At 40.9% G+C, this 16796-nt stretch overlaps 1 protein-coding gene across 2 annotated transcripts; it reads right to left on the bottom strand.

The window, feature by feature from the left end:
- Nucleotides 1-11375: 11375 nt before the first annotated feature.
- LOC119356830 (cysteine-rich receptor-like protein kinase 10) lies at nt 11376-15203 on the bottom strand. Of its 2 annotated transcripts, none has more exons than XM_037623818.1 (7): nt 14376-15203; nt 12994-13092; nt 12721-12905; nt 12423-12633; nt 12078-12315; nt 11836-11989; nt 11376-11764 (listed from the first exon to the last, which is right to left on the bottom strand). In XM_037623818.1, the coding sequence occupies exons 1-7, from the start codon at nt 15148-15150 to the stop codon at nt 11549-11551; spliced, it is 1878 nt and encodes a 625-aa protein (XP_037479715.1). In that variant the 5' UTR covers nt 15151-15203; the 3' UTR covers nt 11376-11548. The 2 variants fall into 2 exon arrangements, with proteins under 2 accessions (XP_037479715.1, XP_037479716.1); XM_037623819.1 differs by having other exon boundaries at nt 11569-11769.
- Between the last annotated feature and the right edge of the window lie 1593 nt (nt 15204-16796).

Here is a 16796-nt window from a genome sequence, read left to right as displayed (position 1 = left end):
CTTCCTTATTTTTTATGAAACCTGTTCAAACAACTGAAGTATTATTAGCAATAAAAAAATATCAGTTTTAAGCAAAAAAATCAAAACTTATATTAAATGCTTTAAAAAAGCATTTACTATTTTGAATTTTATCCCTCTGTACTTATTAGTTATGTTACATACTCAAAAATGTTAATCAACCATTTCAAAAATATTTAATGTGTATAGAAAATTATTGACCATGTATTTGAAAATTATTAAACATGTAATAGAGAAAATATGTTAACACAATGGAGTTATTTTTTTCCACACACTAGCATCACCATGGATGGCATGCATGCCAAGTTCCGTTGTTTTCTGACATTATATGCTTTTTCTAGGCTTTCCTGAGTGAAAAACCTAAAATAATGCCCCAACGTGACACAACGTGGGTTTAGTGTCCGAATTTTTTCAAATTTTGCATGGAGGCCTTCCATGGGCATGTCCACACACAGGCAAAATTTGGTGTAAATTTGTGCATGGCAGGACCTACACCATGTTCAACCGGGACCGTTCGTGTCTACTTGTAGTGTAAGTCTCGAACCAGTTTGTTTACATTAAGCAAATGGAGCAAAAAAATCACACACTGGCATCACCATTGATGGCATGCATGCCAAATTTTGTTGCTTTCTACGTTATATGCATTTTCTAGTGTTTTCCAAGTGAAAAAACCCTAAAATATTGCACATACATGACGCAACGTGCGTTTGGTGTCTGAAATCTTCCAAATTTTGCATGGAGGTCTTCCATGGGCATGCTCACATGCTAGAAATATTTGGGGTCATTTCGTGCACGGCAGGACCTACACCATGTTCAACCGGGACCGTTCGGGTTTGCCCGTAGTATAAGTCTCAAACCAAATTTTCCCACATTAGCCAAATGGAGCCAAAAAAAATTCACACATTGGCGTCGCCATGGAAGGCATGGATGCCAAGTTTTGTTGCTTTCTGACATTATATGCATTTTCTAGGTTTTTCGAGTGAAAAAACCCTAAAATACTGCTCGCACGTGACACAGCGTGCATTCGGTGTTCCAATTCATTAAAATTTTGCGTGAGTGGCTACCTTGGGCATGCCCACATGCTGGCAAAAGTTGATGTCATTTCATGCATGGTAGCCAACACACCATGTACATCATGAACCGTTCAGGTAGGCCGACAGGGCATGTCTCGAAGCACTTTTTTTACCTCTACCAAACAAACCCAAATTTGTTCACGCATTGGCATCACCATGGCTAGCATGCATGCCATGTTTCTTTGATTTATGACATTTTATGCATTTTCTAGGGTTTTCTCGGTGAAAAACCCTAAAACACGGGTTGGACGTGACGCAACATGCGTTCGGTCTGAATTCATTCATTTTTTTGTGGGGGACAACCTTGTTTTTTAATATTAACCAAGTGGATCCAAGTTTGGTTGCATGGGGGAAAACCCTAGAAAATGCATATAACGTTGGGTAGGACAGAAGGCACCGTCTGAGAGCATGCTATTTTTTGACATCCGTCAAATGACCCCAACATTTCTGCCACCAACTTCTATAAGGGATCATGCCAAATTGTTTGGATTTTGACAAGTTTTACATTTTTGTGTTTTCTTGATGAAAAACCGCTGATAAATGGCCGGACATGTCGCAACGTGCAAACGGCGTCGGAAGTCACTCAAACCTAGCATGGATACCTAATATGCCAGTTGCAGGATGCAAGAAGTTGGGGTCATTTATTCATAGTCCAAAAAATACCAGTTTTAGGAGTATGCTCGACTAGGCGAGACAGGTGCATCCGTGAGCATGTAGTTTTTTCTAATTTGAATGCCTATGGTATTTGAAATTTTAGTCATTATCAACAACATGAACATTTTCTTGTATCCAAATAATTCCTTAAAATCTCTTAACAATTTTGGAATTTCAAATGTGTATGCAAATTTTATAAAGTTGAACACTTTTCCCAAAAATATGAACAAATACCCAACAATTGATGTTGTCACAAATTGTAAACCACATACTTTTTAGAAATCTATCATTTTTCAGAAATGCAAAATTTCTTAAATTTGTGAAAAACAATTAGATACCAGGAACATATTTTGAAAATCTAGAACATTTTTAAAATTGAAAACAATATTTGAAAACAACAAAAAAAATTGCTATTCCAAAAATATTTCAATTTTATAACAATTTGAAAAACAATAATAAAGTTCAAAAAAGGAGAAAAAATAATTAACGAAAAAATAAAAGAGAAACTAAAAAAGAGAAAAATAAAAAATATGCTCATGCCTTGGTTCAACTAGGTGATGATATCGTTCCCATCGGGTGCCTGTTGGCCCACCCAAGCGTTCGCGGATTTTAAAAAAGTTGATCAAATTTGAGAAAAAAAATCACAGGCTTTGACAAATGTTCGTAGAAGTCGAAAAGAGTTCATGGATTAAAAAAATGTTCACCGATTTGAAAACAAAGATCACAAATTTAAGAAAATATTAATGAAAAATGTTCATTTTAAGAAAAAGGTTGATGTTTTAAAAATAGTCCATGAATTTTAATAAAAAGGAAATAAAAGAGAGAAAAATAAAAATAGAAGGGAAACAAGACAAAAAAACCACAACATGTTTCGAAAGATGTTCGGAAATTGTTCATGGTTTGAAATTTTGTTCAAATTTCATAAAATCTTTGCTAAAATTTTGTTCATAAATTCAAAACTGTTCGGCATTTTAGAATTATTCACAATTTTTCTATAAAAGTTTCAAAAATTTTCAGAAAATATTTCAAATATATTAACGCTCTTATGTTTTCTTATATATTTCGCGCTAGAATATATCACATGCAATGGTGGGGTGAGGGGGCCAACAGTGCTTGCCTTCGAGTGGGAGGTCTAGAGTTCTAGTCCTGATGTTCTCTTATTTTGTCAGTATTTTGAATTCACTTATACGAGCTCTCGCGATGTACTTTTGAAAAACACCATCTTGCCCTTTATTATGAACGGGTATAGGGTAATCGAACCGTTGATGTGCTTAGGGGGGGTACCGAAGCAGAAGTGTTTGGGATAAGGTATCAAACCTTGATATTTTTGGTATATCATGTTACATTGCTTACGATTGGCATGTCATGGACATCACATTTTCATTCCATACATCTATGAAATATAAACTACTTCTTCCGTTCAAAAAAAACTTGTCCCAAGCTTGTTCCTCAAATGAATGTATCTAACACGAACTTGGTGCTAGATACATCAATTTGAGGGACAAACTTTTCCGGAGAGGGGAAGTGTGTCTTAGCGAGTTGGATATAGATGGGGCGGGTGGGGCGCGGCAAAGCCGCAATTCCTATGTTCTCTTTTGGAGACAAAATGTTGCTTAGCATTTGGTATGTCATGGTTGGACACAACTATATTATCTTTAGAAACAATTTTCATGCTTCTATGCATTAAACTCGTCCATTCTCATGACTCTTCTCGCAACAATATATATTTTGTTTACAGGCTTGGGCGACGGGTTGAGCCAGGCACTGCGCACCAAGGCGTGATTTCTAACTACTATAGAATCTAGCCGCAAACTTCACTCTTGCTTGTGTGATAAGGAGCTTGAGTGCTCTTCTACTAAACTGGTTTGGGCATTATTCGGTGCCTCTCATCATGGGAGACATGTTTAACACACCTACCTTTTTCTTGAAAAGGAGGATGGCCCTCTGCCTCTGCATCAATTGATGCATGCAGTCATATTATTAAAAAAACGTAACAAAGTCCTAAGGTTCAAAGAAGCTCATATCCTGAGTAAAAGTCTAGAAAAAATTAATCTATAAAGCGCCACATCCGGGATAAAGTGCCATATCCGGCGATTAAAAACAGGCTACGATGACTACACAGTGTACACACCTAGCCTATTATTAGCTCGCCCTCCAAATCAGTTGAAGATAGCCCGTGCCACCATCTCCCAGTGGTTGCACCCAATAGCCAAAACCTGCCTGAAGTCCGCATGAGTGAGTAATGATCACATACGGATCTAAATTGTAGCTCTGTAGATAACCTGCAAAAATTGTTGAATTTTGTTCCATTAAAAATCATATCGTTCCTATTGTTCCATATAGCCCAATATAGTGCACATATCCCTATCCGAATATGTTAGGTTATGTGTATGTCCACTCCATTAAGCCACGTCCCAAATAACGTGTTTATGCTCATTGAGGATGTACGTTAAAAGCTATACGAATCGGTCGCCATAATAATTTTGCAAGTGGACACTCGAGAAATATGTGTTTAATTAATTCATTTTAATCACAAAAACAACATCTGGAGTTACCAAACCAGTTTCACCAAGTTACCTTTGGTCAAAATGACTCTTTTGTGAACGAACCACATAAAGATTTTTATGCGAAGCGGAACTTTAATCTTCCATATGTGCAAAGATCTCGACAATAGCCCAGAATCAATTAAGTCATAATACATGGATTTGAATGGGAAAATTCCATTCGTGGTTAACTTCCAACTAATTGTATCTGCCTGGTGTGTAAGTTGAACATCTATCAATCTACGGACCAGTTGCAACCAAGCATTCCAATGTTCCCCTACGAGGGATCTCCTAAATTAGATACTTAGTGGTTTCGAGTTTAATACTGTGGCGACATAATCCTCCTTACGTTGCACAATATTATATAAGGATGGGTATTGCAAAGCCAAAAGCATTTCCCCTAGCCATGTATCCTCGCAAAATCTAGTAGTGGTACCATTACCAACTAGGAACTTCACCCGTTGGAAGAAAGTTATTTTTGTCTTCATTAACCCCTTCCAAAAGGGTGAGTCCATTGGCCTAGCATTAACCTGGGCCAAAGTTTTAGAGTTTAGGTATTTATTCTGCAAGGTTTGGACACACATACCCTCGGTCTCAATAGATAATCTGTATAGCCATTTGCTAAGCAGACATCTATTCTTAACCTTTAAATTTTGATCCCTAGTCCATCTTGGTTTTTTGGTCTACAAATGATATCCCATCTACCTAATCAGTATTTCTTCTTGGCCTCATCACTTTGACAAAAGAATCGGGATCTATAGAAGTCAAGTATTTACCGTACCCCTACCGGTACTTCAAAGAAAGAAAAAAGGAACATCGACAAACTCGTCAAAACCGAGTTTATCAAAACCAGCCAACCTTCATACAACATTAGCTTGCCCTTCCAGCAGCTTAGTTTTTTTCAAACATATCTTCTATACATTTCCATTCCGTGTTCGTTAAACGTCTATGATGAGTTGAGATGCCTAGATAGCTAAATGGTAAGGAGCCCATTTGACTCCCAGGCAGATTTCTATAATCGTCTTGCTCCTCTTTCGCTCTCCCAATGCAGAACAATTCGCTTTTATTGAAGTTGATTTTTAGTCCAGACAATTGCTCGAAAAGACATAAAACAAGCTTCATATTTCTAGCTTTTGCAAGATCATGTTCCATAAAAATAATACTATCATTCGTATTGTAGAACGGAGACACCCCCCTCTACAAGGTGGGGGACGAGTCCTCCTACTTGGCCACTCTCTTTATCCCGTCCAATAAGTACTGCCAACATATCTGCTACAATGTTAAACAGCACAGGACACATGGAGTCCCCCTGTCGTAAGTCGTAACCCCTTACGTGTCTGGAAATAATGACCTGTATCATCATTGACTTTTATCCCAACACTGCCTTTCTGTATAAATGAATTCACCTGAGATCTCCAAGATTCATTGAACCCCTTCATACGTAAGGCTTGCTGGAGGAAGGGCCATTTGACCATATCATACATTTTTTCAGAATCCACTTTGAAGATAACACCATCTAGTTTCTTCGTATGGATTTCATGCAACGTTTCATGTAGGACAACAGCCCCTTCTAGGATGTGTCGTCCTGGCATGAAGGCAGTTTGAGTTGGTTGCACGGCCGAATGAGCTATCTGTGTCAACATGTTCGTGTCAATCTTTGTAAAAATCTTAAAGCTTACATTGAGAAGACAGATCGGTCGGAACTGCTCAATCCGAATAGCCTCTACCTTCTTTGGCAACAACGTTATTGTTCCAAAATTGAGATGAAACAGATTTAAGTGACCATCGTACAAATCATGGAACATAGGCATAAGATCTCCCTTAATGATATGCCAACATTTTTGATAAAATTCCGCCGGGAACCCATCAACCCGGGCGTTTTATTATGCTTCATTTGCGTTATTGCGTCAAACATATTTTTCTCAGTGAAAGGAGCAGACAACACCTCATTCTCTTCTACGTTGAGTTGACGTATGTTCCCGATCGCGCTCTCATCTAGAGATATGAAACTTTCTTCGGGTGCTCCGAAAAGTTTCTTATAATATTTAGAGATGTACAATTTTAGGTTCTCATGTCCTACAATTGTACCCACATCTTGTTCAAGCTGCACCTACTTGTTACAAAAATAAATAAATCAAGAATATAGACAGACAAAAATGGAGGCATGCTTGCAATTTAGGTAAAACCATATCAACTAATAAACACACTCATGCAATTGCAGTGCTAGCTCCTAAACAGCAAGATTTATAGTATTACCTCCAACCTAATATTCTTGTCTTAGATTTGTCCAGATACGAATGTATCTATTGGGACGGAGCGAGTACTAATTAACGGCAGGGCTGGGTTTTTTTATGTGCATTGATGCTATTCAACTAATACGTGGCCGTGCCTCCATCGCCTACCGAACTAGGGAGAAATCTTCTGGGTAGTGTAGGCGTGGTTTGCAACATAAGGGTTGGGAAGGAGGTTGCACCTGAGTAAGTTACAGTTTTGCATTATGGTCTGTCTAGGGTGAAAGATGCAAACATCCCCTCCAGAAGCAGCCCCAAATTCTTCCTCGTCGATCTTCAATATGTACTGACAGCAACACCACCAGATAGTTTAGCTATCCTCTCGTTTGTTCTTTCTCATGTGCCTGTTCAGAAGCCTGGAAAAATTAAATATTGAACAAAACATTACTTAAAGCATTTTCATCCACACTTCAACTGACATGTGCAAGACAAAAATTAAAGCTATCTATACTGGAAAAACAGAGCAGCCACAACAGTCTGGACAAACAGAGGAGCCACAAGAGAAATCAGTAGAATATAGAGAGTTTGGTCTAAAAGTAAAATCAGTAGAATACTAAAATGCTACAGGAGGCTCTCTGAGTGAGATCACACAGGTACACAAATACCAAAATTCAATCAGGTTATAACACAAGTACATGGTTATGCACAACAGAAGCACAACATGTTGGCATACATCCACAAATTCATGATAACACATGTTTCCTATAAAACGGTAACAAGGCTTACTGAAGAAAGTGTTTTTTTTCTTGTTCCCATTACTGAAGAAAGTTGGTTCACATTACTTCAGTAAGCATTTTTTTCCCATAGTGATAGCAGTGAGTTGGTTCATACCAGTCTTGGGTCCCGAGCTTGACGGCGAGGTAGGGGAACTAGTGGTATTGACGGTGAGGTAGGAGGAAGACAGAGAGGAGCAACCGAGGTTGAGGAATACGATGGCGGGCGGTGGCTCTCCAGTGAGGTGGAGGAAGCGGACAGCGGCTGTCCGGCGTGGCGTCGATGGAGCGCAGGGGCTGGACGAAGGCTCGGGCCGGCGTCGCAGGACGGGGAGGATGGAGTTCAAAGGCCCAGTAGCATGTTTCTCGCTTCAGTCTATTCGCTGATGTGTTTGTTCGATTTTTTCTGATTTTATTTTTCGTTCCTTTTTGTTTATACTTTGGTTTTTCTTTGTTTTCTTTTGCTTCTTTTTTGGTTTTTTCATTTTCTTTCTTCTTTTATTCTTTTTTCTTTGTTTCTTTCTTGTTTTATCGGTTTTTGTTTGTTTATTTCTTGGTTTTCACTTTTTTCATCTTTTGAACTAGTTTTTATTCTTTGGTTTCCTTTTTTCATTGGTTTTGTTTTTTCTTCTTCGTTTCTTCTTTTAGTTTCATTCTACATTTTTAACAATTTTTTATACATACAATTTTAACAATTTTTTAACATTTTAAAACATCATTGTGTCATGTCTAATTTTTTCCATACACATTGTACATTTTTGTATACATTAGCAATATTATATATATATATATATGTTTAAGATTTTCAAATACATGATTTAAAAATTATAAAACATATATTTTATGTCTATTTTTTCTCATACACATTGTACATTTTCACTTCCTGTAAGCTGAATTTCTTCAGCTGGCTGTACACTTTCCCCCCTTCGTAATTGAAAACCAGAGATCATGCTATTTGCAGCAAAAAAAGACTGAGTAAGGTGAGATTCCTTTCTTTTCAGAATTCTGATGTGAGTTTTGTATTATCTATCTTTTTGCGGATCTTTATATTCAGAATTCTAATGCGATTTCTGTATTACACACATTCCAAATTACAAAACGAGTAAGATGGAACCACCTACGAGCCTCCACAACGATTTGGCTTTCTTGGCCATCAAATCACTCTCACGGACGCACGGGATTGACTTGGCTGTCCCAAAAATCGTTTACAGTAACTTAAAAAAATTGTTTACAGTAATTATTTACCGGGCCACCTACATGGCCCTCTCGAGCATAATTTTGGAGCTGCTGCTCCATAGATTTAGTTCCACGTTGTGTGCGGGGTCCGTACAGATCAAAGCCCATGAGGTCCAATCGAATGTACGCAGTCATCCAATACGTTAATGGCTGTATATAGCAACTCGTTCATCGAGAGCAAGGGAGACCGTTCGAAGCTTCATCCCCAACGGAGTCGCTAAAAAGTGTGCTCGCACACGAATATGTCATTTGTGTACCCTCAACGCCGAACGTGATGTGTGGCAGCATGCACTGAGGGAGGCTCACCGGAAGCGCGATAGCAAGACAATCCGGCGGTTGCTTTTGTAGACCCAAAACCCTGCTCGCCCGGGAGGGACCCCTTTAGGACAACGCGACGGCTACGGGCTACCCGGGTCGGGTTGAGCACCCCTAGAGTCTCGAGGTTCGCTGCCCTCCAATCTTGGGGTGTGTTTGTTTTGTATCACCAGCTGGAACATAATGGGTCTGACCCGCACCCAGGACTCGTTCGCGTGTTTGGTTCGGTCGAGAAAGGAGAACCAAGCCGTTCCCAGAAACTGAATATTTAGTTGATATGCGGAATCCACTCGTACCTCCAAATCGAAGGAACCATGCAGAACCGGTCACTCACCCTCGTCTCCCAACTCCCCACCACGATATGCGCCAGCGCCGCAGCTCTCTCCCTCACCTCCCCATCATTTCTCCCTCTCTCGTTCCCCGTCTTGCTCTCACCTCCCTCGAATATCCTCTCAGCGGGCGAGCTGCGGACGAGCTATTGCTACGACGGGCTAGCGGCGATGAACACGTGCCTCTTCACCTCCCTATTCTCCCTAACAGTAGCACAGGCGGAGGACTCGATCGACAAGCAGAGAGCAGGAGTGGCTAGCTAGCAGGGATCCTGGTGATGGTAGTACGGGTTCATATATAATTTTGATCCTAGCAGAGATCGGCTCTTTCCTCTCCTAATCCCCTAGCTCAGCAAGCCAAGACGTGATGGATTTGTGTGTATATGTCATCGTGTATGCTAATACAAAAGAATTATAAATGTCAAAAAAACTACAAAAGAATTATTTTATACATGTATTCTACTGGTTATCGCTACTATATTGGTCAAGCTGATGTATAAAAGGAAGTCATTTTAGAGAATATATTGACTAGTTATTGCCACATTCCATCTCTCCAGCCAAACACATGAATAGAACCATTCCATTCCATTTTTTAGTTCAAACCAAACGCAAGAACAGAACCGACGCATTCCTCCAGAATGGAACCATTCCATTCCATTACACTTGGTTCTCAAACCAAACACACTCTTGAAGAATGACGAAGAACGAGAAGGAGGATGCAAGGGAGAGGGATAAAGATAGATGAACACGAAAAGTATGATAGATTGATTTGTTCGATTTTGTGTTGTTATTTCAATCGGTCGTCATCCCTTATGTATATAAAAGGCGGCTGGACTTTTCGTGCAAGGAAGTGGTTTGGATTCACGTACAAAACCCTAATTTAGGTCCAACTTGGATGTTTGACCCGAAGTTTCCAAAACTGCTCGGTTTAAAAGTTGGTTGCACCTCGCGGGTCATTTTTGAGGCAGTAAATGACCTTGTATGGAGAAGTGCCCAAATCAATTTTAACAGTTTCGATGAGGCGAACAACTTTCATTTGAACGTTTTTTATGCGAGTCCATCTTGAGGGCTGAATCACTTGCGCAAAATAGGCAATAACTTATGCTAACCATCAGACACTCATATGGATGTATTGTGTTGGGCGTCACTCTTTGCTGATGGTAGGGTCACACTAGCGGGCTTTAATTTTTGCATACGACCTTATATTAAAATGATTTTTATATCAAAATCGACCATTTCGACGAGGCTAAGACAACCATGTAAACTGTTTTCTCATATGAGGTCATTTTGTAGGTGTAATCATCCAAACAATAACCTAAACACGAAATATTAGTACTTCCAACACAACTTAGGCCCTCGAGATGAGATCGGATGGTGATGACCAAGACTTCAAAGGTGTTCATGTCGACGATACAAAACTTCTTCATTAGAGCACATCTTCGTTTGAGGTCACTTTAATAATGTTTTATTTCGTGCTAAAATCTGATGTCAACAACAAGGTTGAATATGATTATGTTCTGATGGTATCAGCTAAATCAACATATGCACTGCACAAAATTCAAAATGAACATATGTGCTGCATTTTAAGCATATCTAAGATCCTTGAGTGGCTTTCCACATTTAGTTACTTTACCAATGTGGTAACATTGGAGACTGAAGTCGGCACCCAATTAAGCAGTGTTGGGACCTATCATCTTCAATCTTCATGATGTAATACACTACACTGTGAAAACAAGGATGGCCGGACCCCTCAAGTGTAAAAAAGAGTAATAGGTTATTTTTAATTTTTGTGGGGGCAAAACAATAAACAAGTTACTACAAATGTGGTTACAGACCAAGTTAAAGGGAAGTCTAAGTCCCATGTGCCACGGGCCACCACAACTTTGTAGTAAAAGAATAGTCATGTGCATTAGTCATGGAAACCTAGCCTAATCAATAGCAAGTCATCACTTTCATCCAACTCTGAAAAATATGAACTTTTGCCGGCCTTTATACAAAAATACCAATTCAGAACTTCATACCGAATGACTAACATAGGAAGCTCACAAGCACAAGTTTCATAGAAGGAAAAACAACCGCATAAGTGATCCACACATGATCGAGTAGCTTCTTCCACTAGACAAGGTGAAAATAGATGCAGAAACTACTACCAAAGTTCTCAAAATAAGGAAACCATATATGAAAATAACACAGGGGATTCCAATGTATTCATAAACTATTCATTTATTTGTACGAATATGAATATACAAACTAGAGATGTTTACATAAAAGATCGATGGAAGTAAATATCTAGCAGGCCTCTACCTCGGTGATAGTAATGTCATCCACGGACATGCCCACATTATCTCCATGGTCTCCTGTTCCATGGTTCTGTTGTCAAAAGTATAAAGGTTCCTTCGGAGGAAGAAGCGGAACTGTTTCATTTTCCAACATGGAGACAATGGATGACATGCATGGCCTATCATCTGGATAGTCTTGAACACATAGAAGACCTATTTGAATGCATCTAACGACTATGTCAAGTGGACAATTTTCCACAATTGACGAGTCCACCAATCCTCTCGCATTTCCATCTTTCCATAACTTCCACGCCTGAACTAATGAAATCATAAAGTTATTATGATGCTTTGAGTTTTTGAAAATAGAGAATTTTATGTACTTACATAAGCCGTAAGGCTTGGTGAGTCATCCGCTATGACATGGACTGAACAAATCTTTAATCCGCTTATAATCTCCAACAGTAGGACACCAAAGCTATAGGTGTCAGACTTGACAGAATAGAAACCTTCCGTTGCGTACTCAGGAGACATGTAACCGCTGTTTGAATCATTTTCAAAAATTTATGTTATTTGACCGCTAAATAATTACCATGTCAAACTATAAGCTGGTTTCATGTATTACTTACAGTGTCCCGACAATGTGGGTAGTTTTTGCTTGTGGCTCATTTCCCTCAAATATCTTTGCTATACCAAAATCAGATATTTTGGGGTTCATTTTTGCATCTAGCAACACATTGCTTGCTTTGATATCTCTATGAATTATTGTCAACCTCGAATCTTCGTGCAGATAAAGAAGCCCCCTTGCAAGCACTTTAATTACCTTGAACCGGGTTGGCCAATCAAGTATGGATCTCCTTGTAGTGTCTTCGAAGGCCAATGCGAAATAAACTCAGTAAACCAAAGAAAGTTTTGCAAGAAGTCTTCAAAAGAAAAAAATGGTTTGTGAGTTGTGACCATAAGTTAGAACATACCAAAAAGGAAGGCATCCAAACTTTTATTATGCAGGTATTCGTAGACTAGCAACTTCTCATCCTCGTGAGCGCAATAGGCAAGAAGTTGAACGAGATTCTTACGTTTCAATTTGGTAACCAAGATCACCTCATTTTTGAACTCATCGGCCGCTTGCCTAGAAATCTTACTGAGTCTTTTTACAGCGGCTTCCTTTCCGCCTTCGAAAATCCCCTACATCAATACATAATTCTTAAATTTGAAGTGAACACGAGAATGGAAAAAATCTAACAAGATCACTATCGTGAAATGGCATCTTACCTTATAAACTACTCCAAAACCACCTCTGCCAATCATGTTGTTGTTTGAGAAATTATTTGTTGCAGTACTGATCTCTTCAAAACTAACCGACGGAAGCTCTATATTTATCCCAAGTTCATTGAGCGTGAATATGTCCAAGGGTTGTCGTGTAGTATTGTTCTGAATATTGCTGATTCTCCGTTCACCTAAGATGAATACCTTCACATCCATATTGCCTTACAAATACGTCATAGACAATGCATCTTAAAAAACTAAAACAAAAAGTTGTTCTACCTCTTAACTTGTATGCCCATACAAAAGATGCACATGTGAGAATCAAAAGACCAGCAATTATTGGTAATGCAATCTTCAGTACAGTACCCTCTTTGTTAACTGCACAAAATAAGAAATAGTCACCAAGTGAATGAAGCTTTCAAAATTTAACATGCCTTTAGTTAAGTGTACATATATTCTCTAGATTCTATTACTACCTAAATTCTCTGACTTTAACATCCAAAAATACCAAATAAATTTTGAGTTCAAAGTTTTTACGATCTGATAGTTCTATATGATTAATGCGGGTGATACCACAATGGTCTGTATGATGTGTTTCTTTTAATCATGTTTAAATTTAAACTGATTTGTTTAGGAGCGGCGTATGCCAACTCGCTTGTCGTGAAACATGATGCGAGGCATGGTCGCTCCAATTTCATATACCTACTCTACTCGCTTTCGTATGCACCATGCATGCTGTTAGCTCGTGGGAGAATCAGTAAAAATATCTGAAATGAAACAGTGTATGATTGTTCTAAAATTAATAGTTCATTGGTGTTTCTATATCTAACTTATTTACTTTATAGCATCTAAAAACAAGATATCATGAGCTGGTACTGTTACGCAGGAAACGATATTTCAAAAACCTATGACATCAAGTAGCAGGAAACAAATAACGATGAGGTTAAATAAGAAAAGGAAAAAGGAAAGAGATTTTAACTACAAGAAGGGGAGGAGATTGCTCTGAACAAGAAGATGGTTAACTTTGCACATTGTTGTTTCTTCTTGGTAGATGATGTTTTCTTGTTGTTGAAAAAATTGGTAGAAGATGCTTAATTATGCAGGTTAACTAAATGCTCTGTCATAAGCTGCCAACGCAACAATCAACAGTCGCGGCAAAGCGCGGCTACTCTTCTACTCGAGCCCCGTGGTTATTTCTCTCGTGTTGTACAGTCTAAGATTCGAATCCGGTCATACATACAGATTGGGATTCAGGGGTTATATGCGTTTACATGGGCTTTTTTCTGAGAAAAAAATTGAGGGGGTGTTCGCAAAAAAGAACCGTCCAGATGCACCCATTTGGCCATCTAGCCAGGGACAGCAGGGCCCCTCTTGGCCATCCAGTCGTCAACAATGGGTCTCCTACCACACTATCACGCCTCGTCAGCACCGTGGCAGTGTACGGTCGGAATTTTTACCGTATTTACATGCCAAAGCCAAGATGATGCACCAGTTCAATGCATATCACAAGTTCTAGCACCAAACGGATCGTTTGCGCCAAGTTCAAGCATCACTAGTGTTATTGGCTCAATTTTAAATGCCAAAAGTAAAGCAAGCAATAGTGACAACATGCGGGTTTGTGAAGGAATAACCACCTGGATACAATACACTGTCGTACGTACCTGGAGATTTGGGTGCGACGACCAATGCAGCGGCACTAGCATTTGTCACACACGTGAACGTCCAAGACTTCTTCCCTGCCTCCCGCTTGTGGACGCACAAACCCCCGGCATTCTCGCAGCCCCCGCACTCACTCACCACCGCCGACCTCGACCACCTAAGCTCGAAGCCTTTTTTCAGCGCAGGGACGACGTCGTGAAGCAGGTTTGTAGTTGTACCGCCATGCAGAGACGTTCTCAGAACCGGCACTGCGATGACTTTCTCGCATTGGGTGGTGTAGTCGTACGGGGGCAAGTCGCCATGGAACACGTAAGTGCTCTTGCGTTCCTCGCTGTTGAGGCAGTCGATGAGGTGTCCCGCTCCAGCGCTGTCGTCGATGTAGGAGCAGTTCACCAAGAAGGTGAGGTTGGTGTCGTTGGCGGTGAGTGAAAGTGTCGGGTGGGAGCCGGACGAGAGGATGAGATTCTGGCCGACGAACGGGCAGGCTTTGTTGTGCTGTGAGAAGACGTCGAGGTCGAACAGGGAGACCCTCCGGTCACCGTCGACTGTGTCGTCGTAGAGGATGTTGGTGACGGCGTATTCCCCCGACGGCAGGAACAGAACGGGTGTGCGGCCGCGGCATTCGAGGCGGAGGCTCGGATGACCACAGTGCCAAGCGTCGCCCATATCGACCCAGAACGGATACCGGATTTTCACCTTGCCGCACTGGTGGGCCGGGCAGACGGGCGTGTCGGAGGCCAGCACGCCGACGACGAGGAGGCTAAGGAGGAGAAACATTATCTGGAGAGCTGTGTTGTGCACTTTTTTTTATTGCTTTGTAGGTTTTTCTTCAAAAATGCACGTTCTGGTCCTCTTCTCCCAAGGCCCTCCTCCATTTTATAGGCTTCGCAAGCCCATGCATTATGGCTCGGCCCGGTTTCGTGTGTGCCCGGCACTACCCTGAACTGAATTGGGCACCTATCGTGTGGCGTTGCTTGCCTCGCCCGGTTGGCGAATCCTCGCTTGGCTGGCTTGTCCCGGTTTCCTGTGTGCCCGGCACTACCTGAACCGAATTGGGCACCAATCGTGTGGCGTTGCTTGCCTCGCCCGGTCTCCCAGGGTTTTTCTTGAGCGATAAACCAACTTTATTACTCAATTGTCAGGTTTACCTGAATTACAAAAGGATCGTGGGGTGAACCCAACCACACATGACGTCCTTCTTCTAAGGATGTAGAGAACTCCTATTTCTTCTTTCTTTTCCAAAAAGCTAGGCTTTTTCTTGCCTCCCGCCGGCGTTGTCGTCGGTCCGTCCCGTCTCCGATGGTCTTAGGGCCATGAAGGCGGAGTGGATCTCGGCTCTTGCCAGTGGGAGGGCTCCGTTTTTAGAATATATTTTTTTAGTTTTGTTAGGGTTTATGTCCTACTCAGGAAGGCGAGACGGCGGCAACTTCTTGAAGATGGAATAAAAGTCTCCCCGCCTAGCCCCCGTTCTGGTGATGCGTCTAGCATCGTCGGTGGACATGTGGAGATGTGTCTCCGGCGGATCTGTCTTTGATGGATTTGCTCGGATCTGTTCGTCGTTCGTCTGTGTTCCTGTGTCTTCAGGTTGGATCCTTCTCATCTACACTCTTCATCGGCGGCGGTTGCTGTTCTGGTGCGTTGATTCTATGAGGCCTTAGCACGACGACTTTCCGACTGTCTACTACAACAAGGTTTGCCCGGGTCCGACGATGGAGGGGCGATGACAGCGGCGTGCCTTCAGCTCGCTTCAGTGCTTGTAGTCGTCGCTAAATGGTTTACGGATCTCGATGTAATTTTTATTATTCTAGTGTTCGTTGTACTACCATGATTATTTTGAGGGTTTGAAACATTTCATTCAACTAATCAACGTGTCGAGCAGAATCGCTGGCAACCAAAGACTGGGCAAAGGTAGGGGTGAGACCCGGCCATACGGCTTGGGGTGCAAGCTCCATCTTCGACCCGTATAGCGCTAAAACGTTTGCAACCTTATTACATGCCTGAGGGCAATTGATTATACAAAAGTCGCTAAAGTTCAGAGTAGCAAAAGCTTTTATTTTTCTAAATAATAAATTGAAAGTTTTCCTCGCAAAGAAAAGAAAACTCCTATTTGAGAGCTCCTAGGATGTAGAGAACTCCTATTTAATCGTGTGGCGTTGCTTGCCTCGCCCGGTCTCCCAGGTGAGATCTCCTATTTGCCGCGCCCCGGCGGCAAATGATAGAGCCTTCGCTGAAGGCATAGCGCATGGGCCCGCCCATTAGGACGAAACGAGCTCCTGTCAAGTAAAAAAGTAAACAAAAATTAATGCGTCAGCAAGAGCTCGAACTCACACCTTCCTTTTCACAACGAGAGTAGCTTAACAATATTTTTTTGGTGCGCTGTAGTGATTGATTCGAGGCGGGAATATTTAAGTAACATACCCTTT

This window comes from Triticum dicoccoides, chromosome 2A (assembly GCF_002162155.2).
Source record: "Triticum dicoccoides isolate Atlit2015 ecotype Zavitan chromosome 2A, WEW_v2.0, whole genome shotgun sequence".
NCBI classification, from domain to species: Eukaryota; Viridiplantae; Streptophyta; class Magnoliopsida; order Poales; family Poaceae; genus Triticum; species Triticum dicoccoides.
This window is presented reverse-complemented; position numbering and strand designations above follow the sequence as displayed.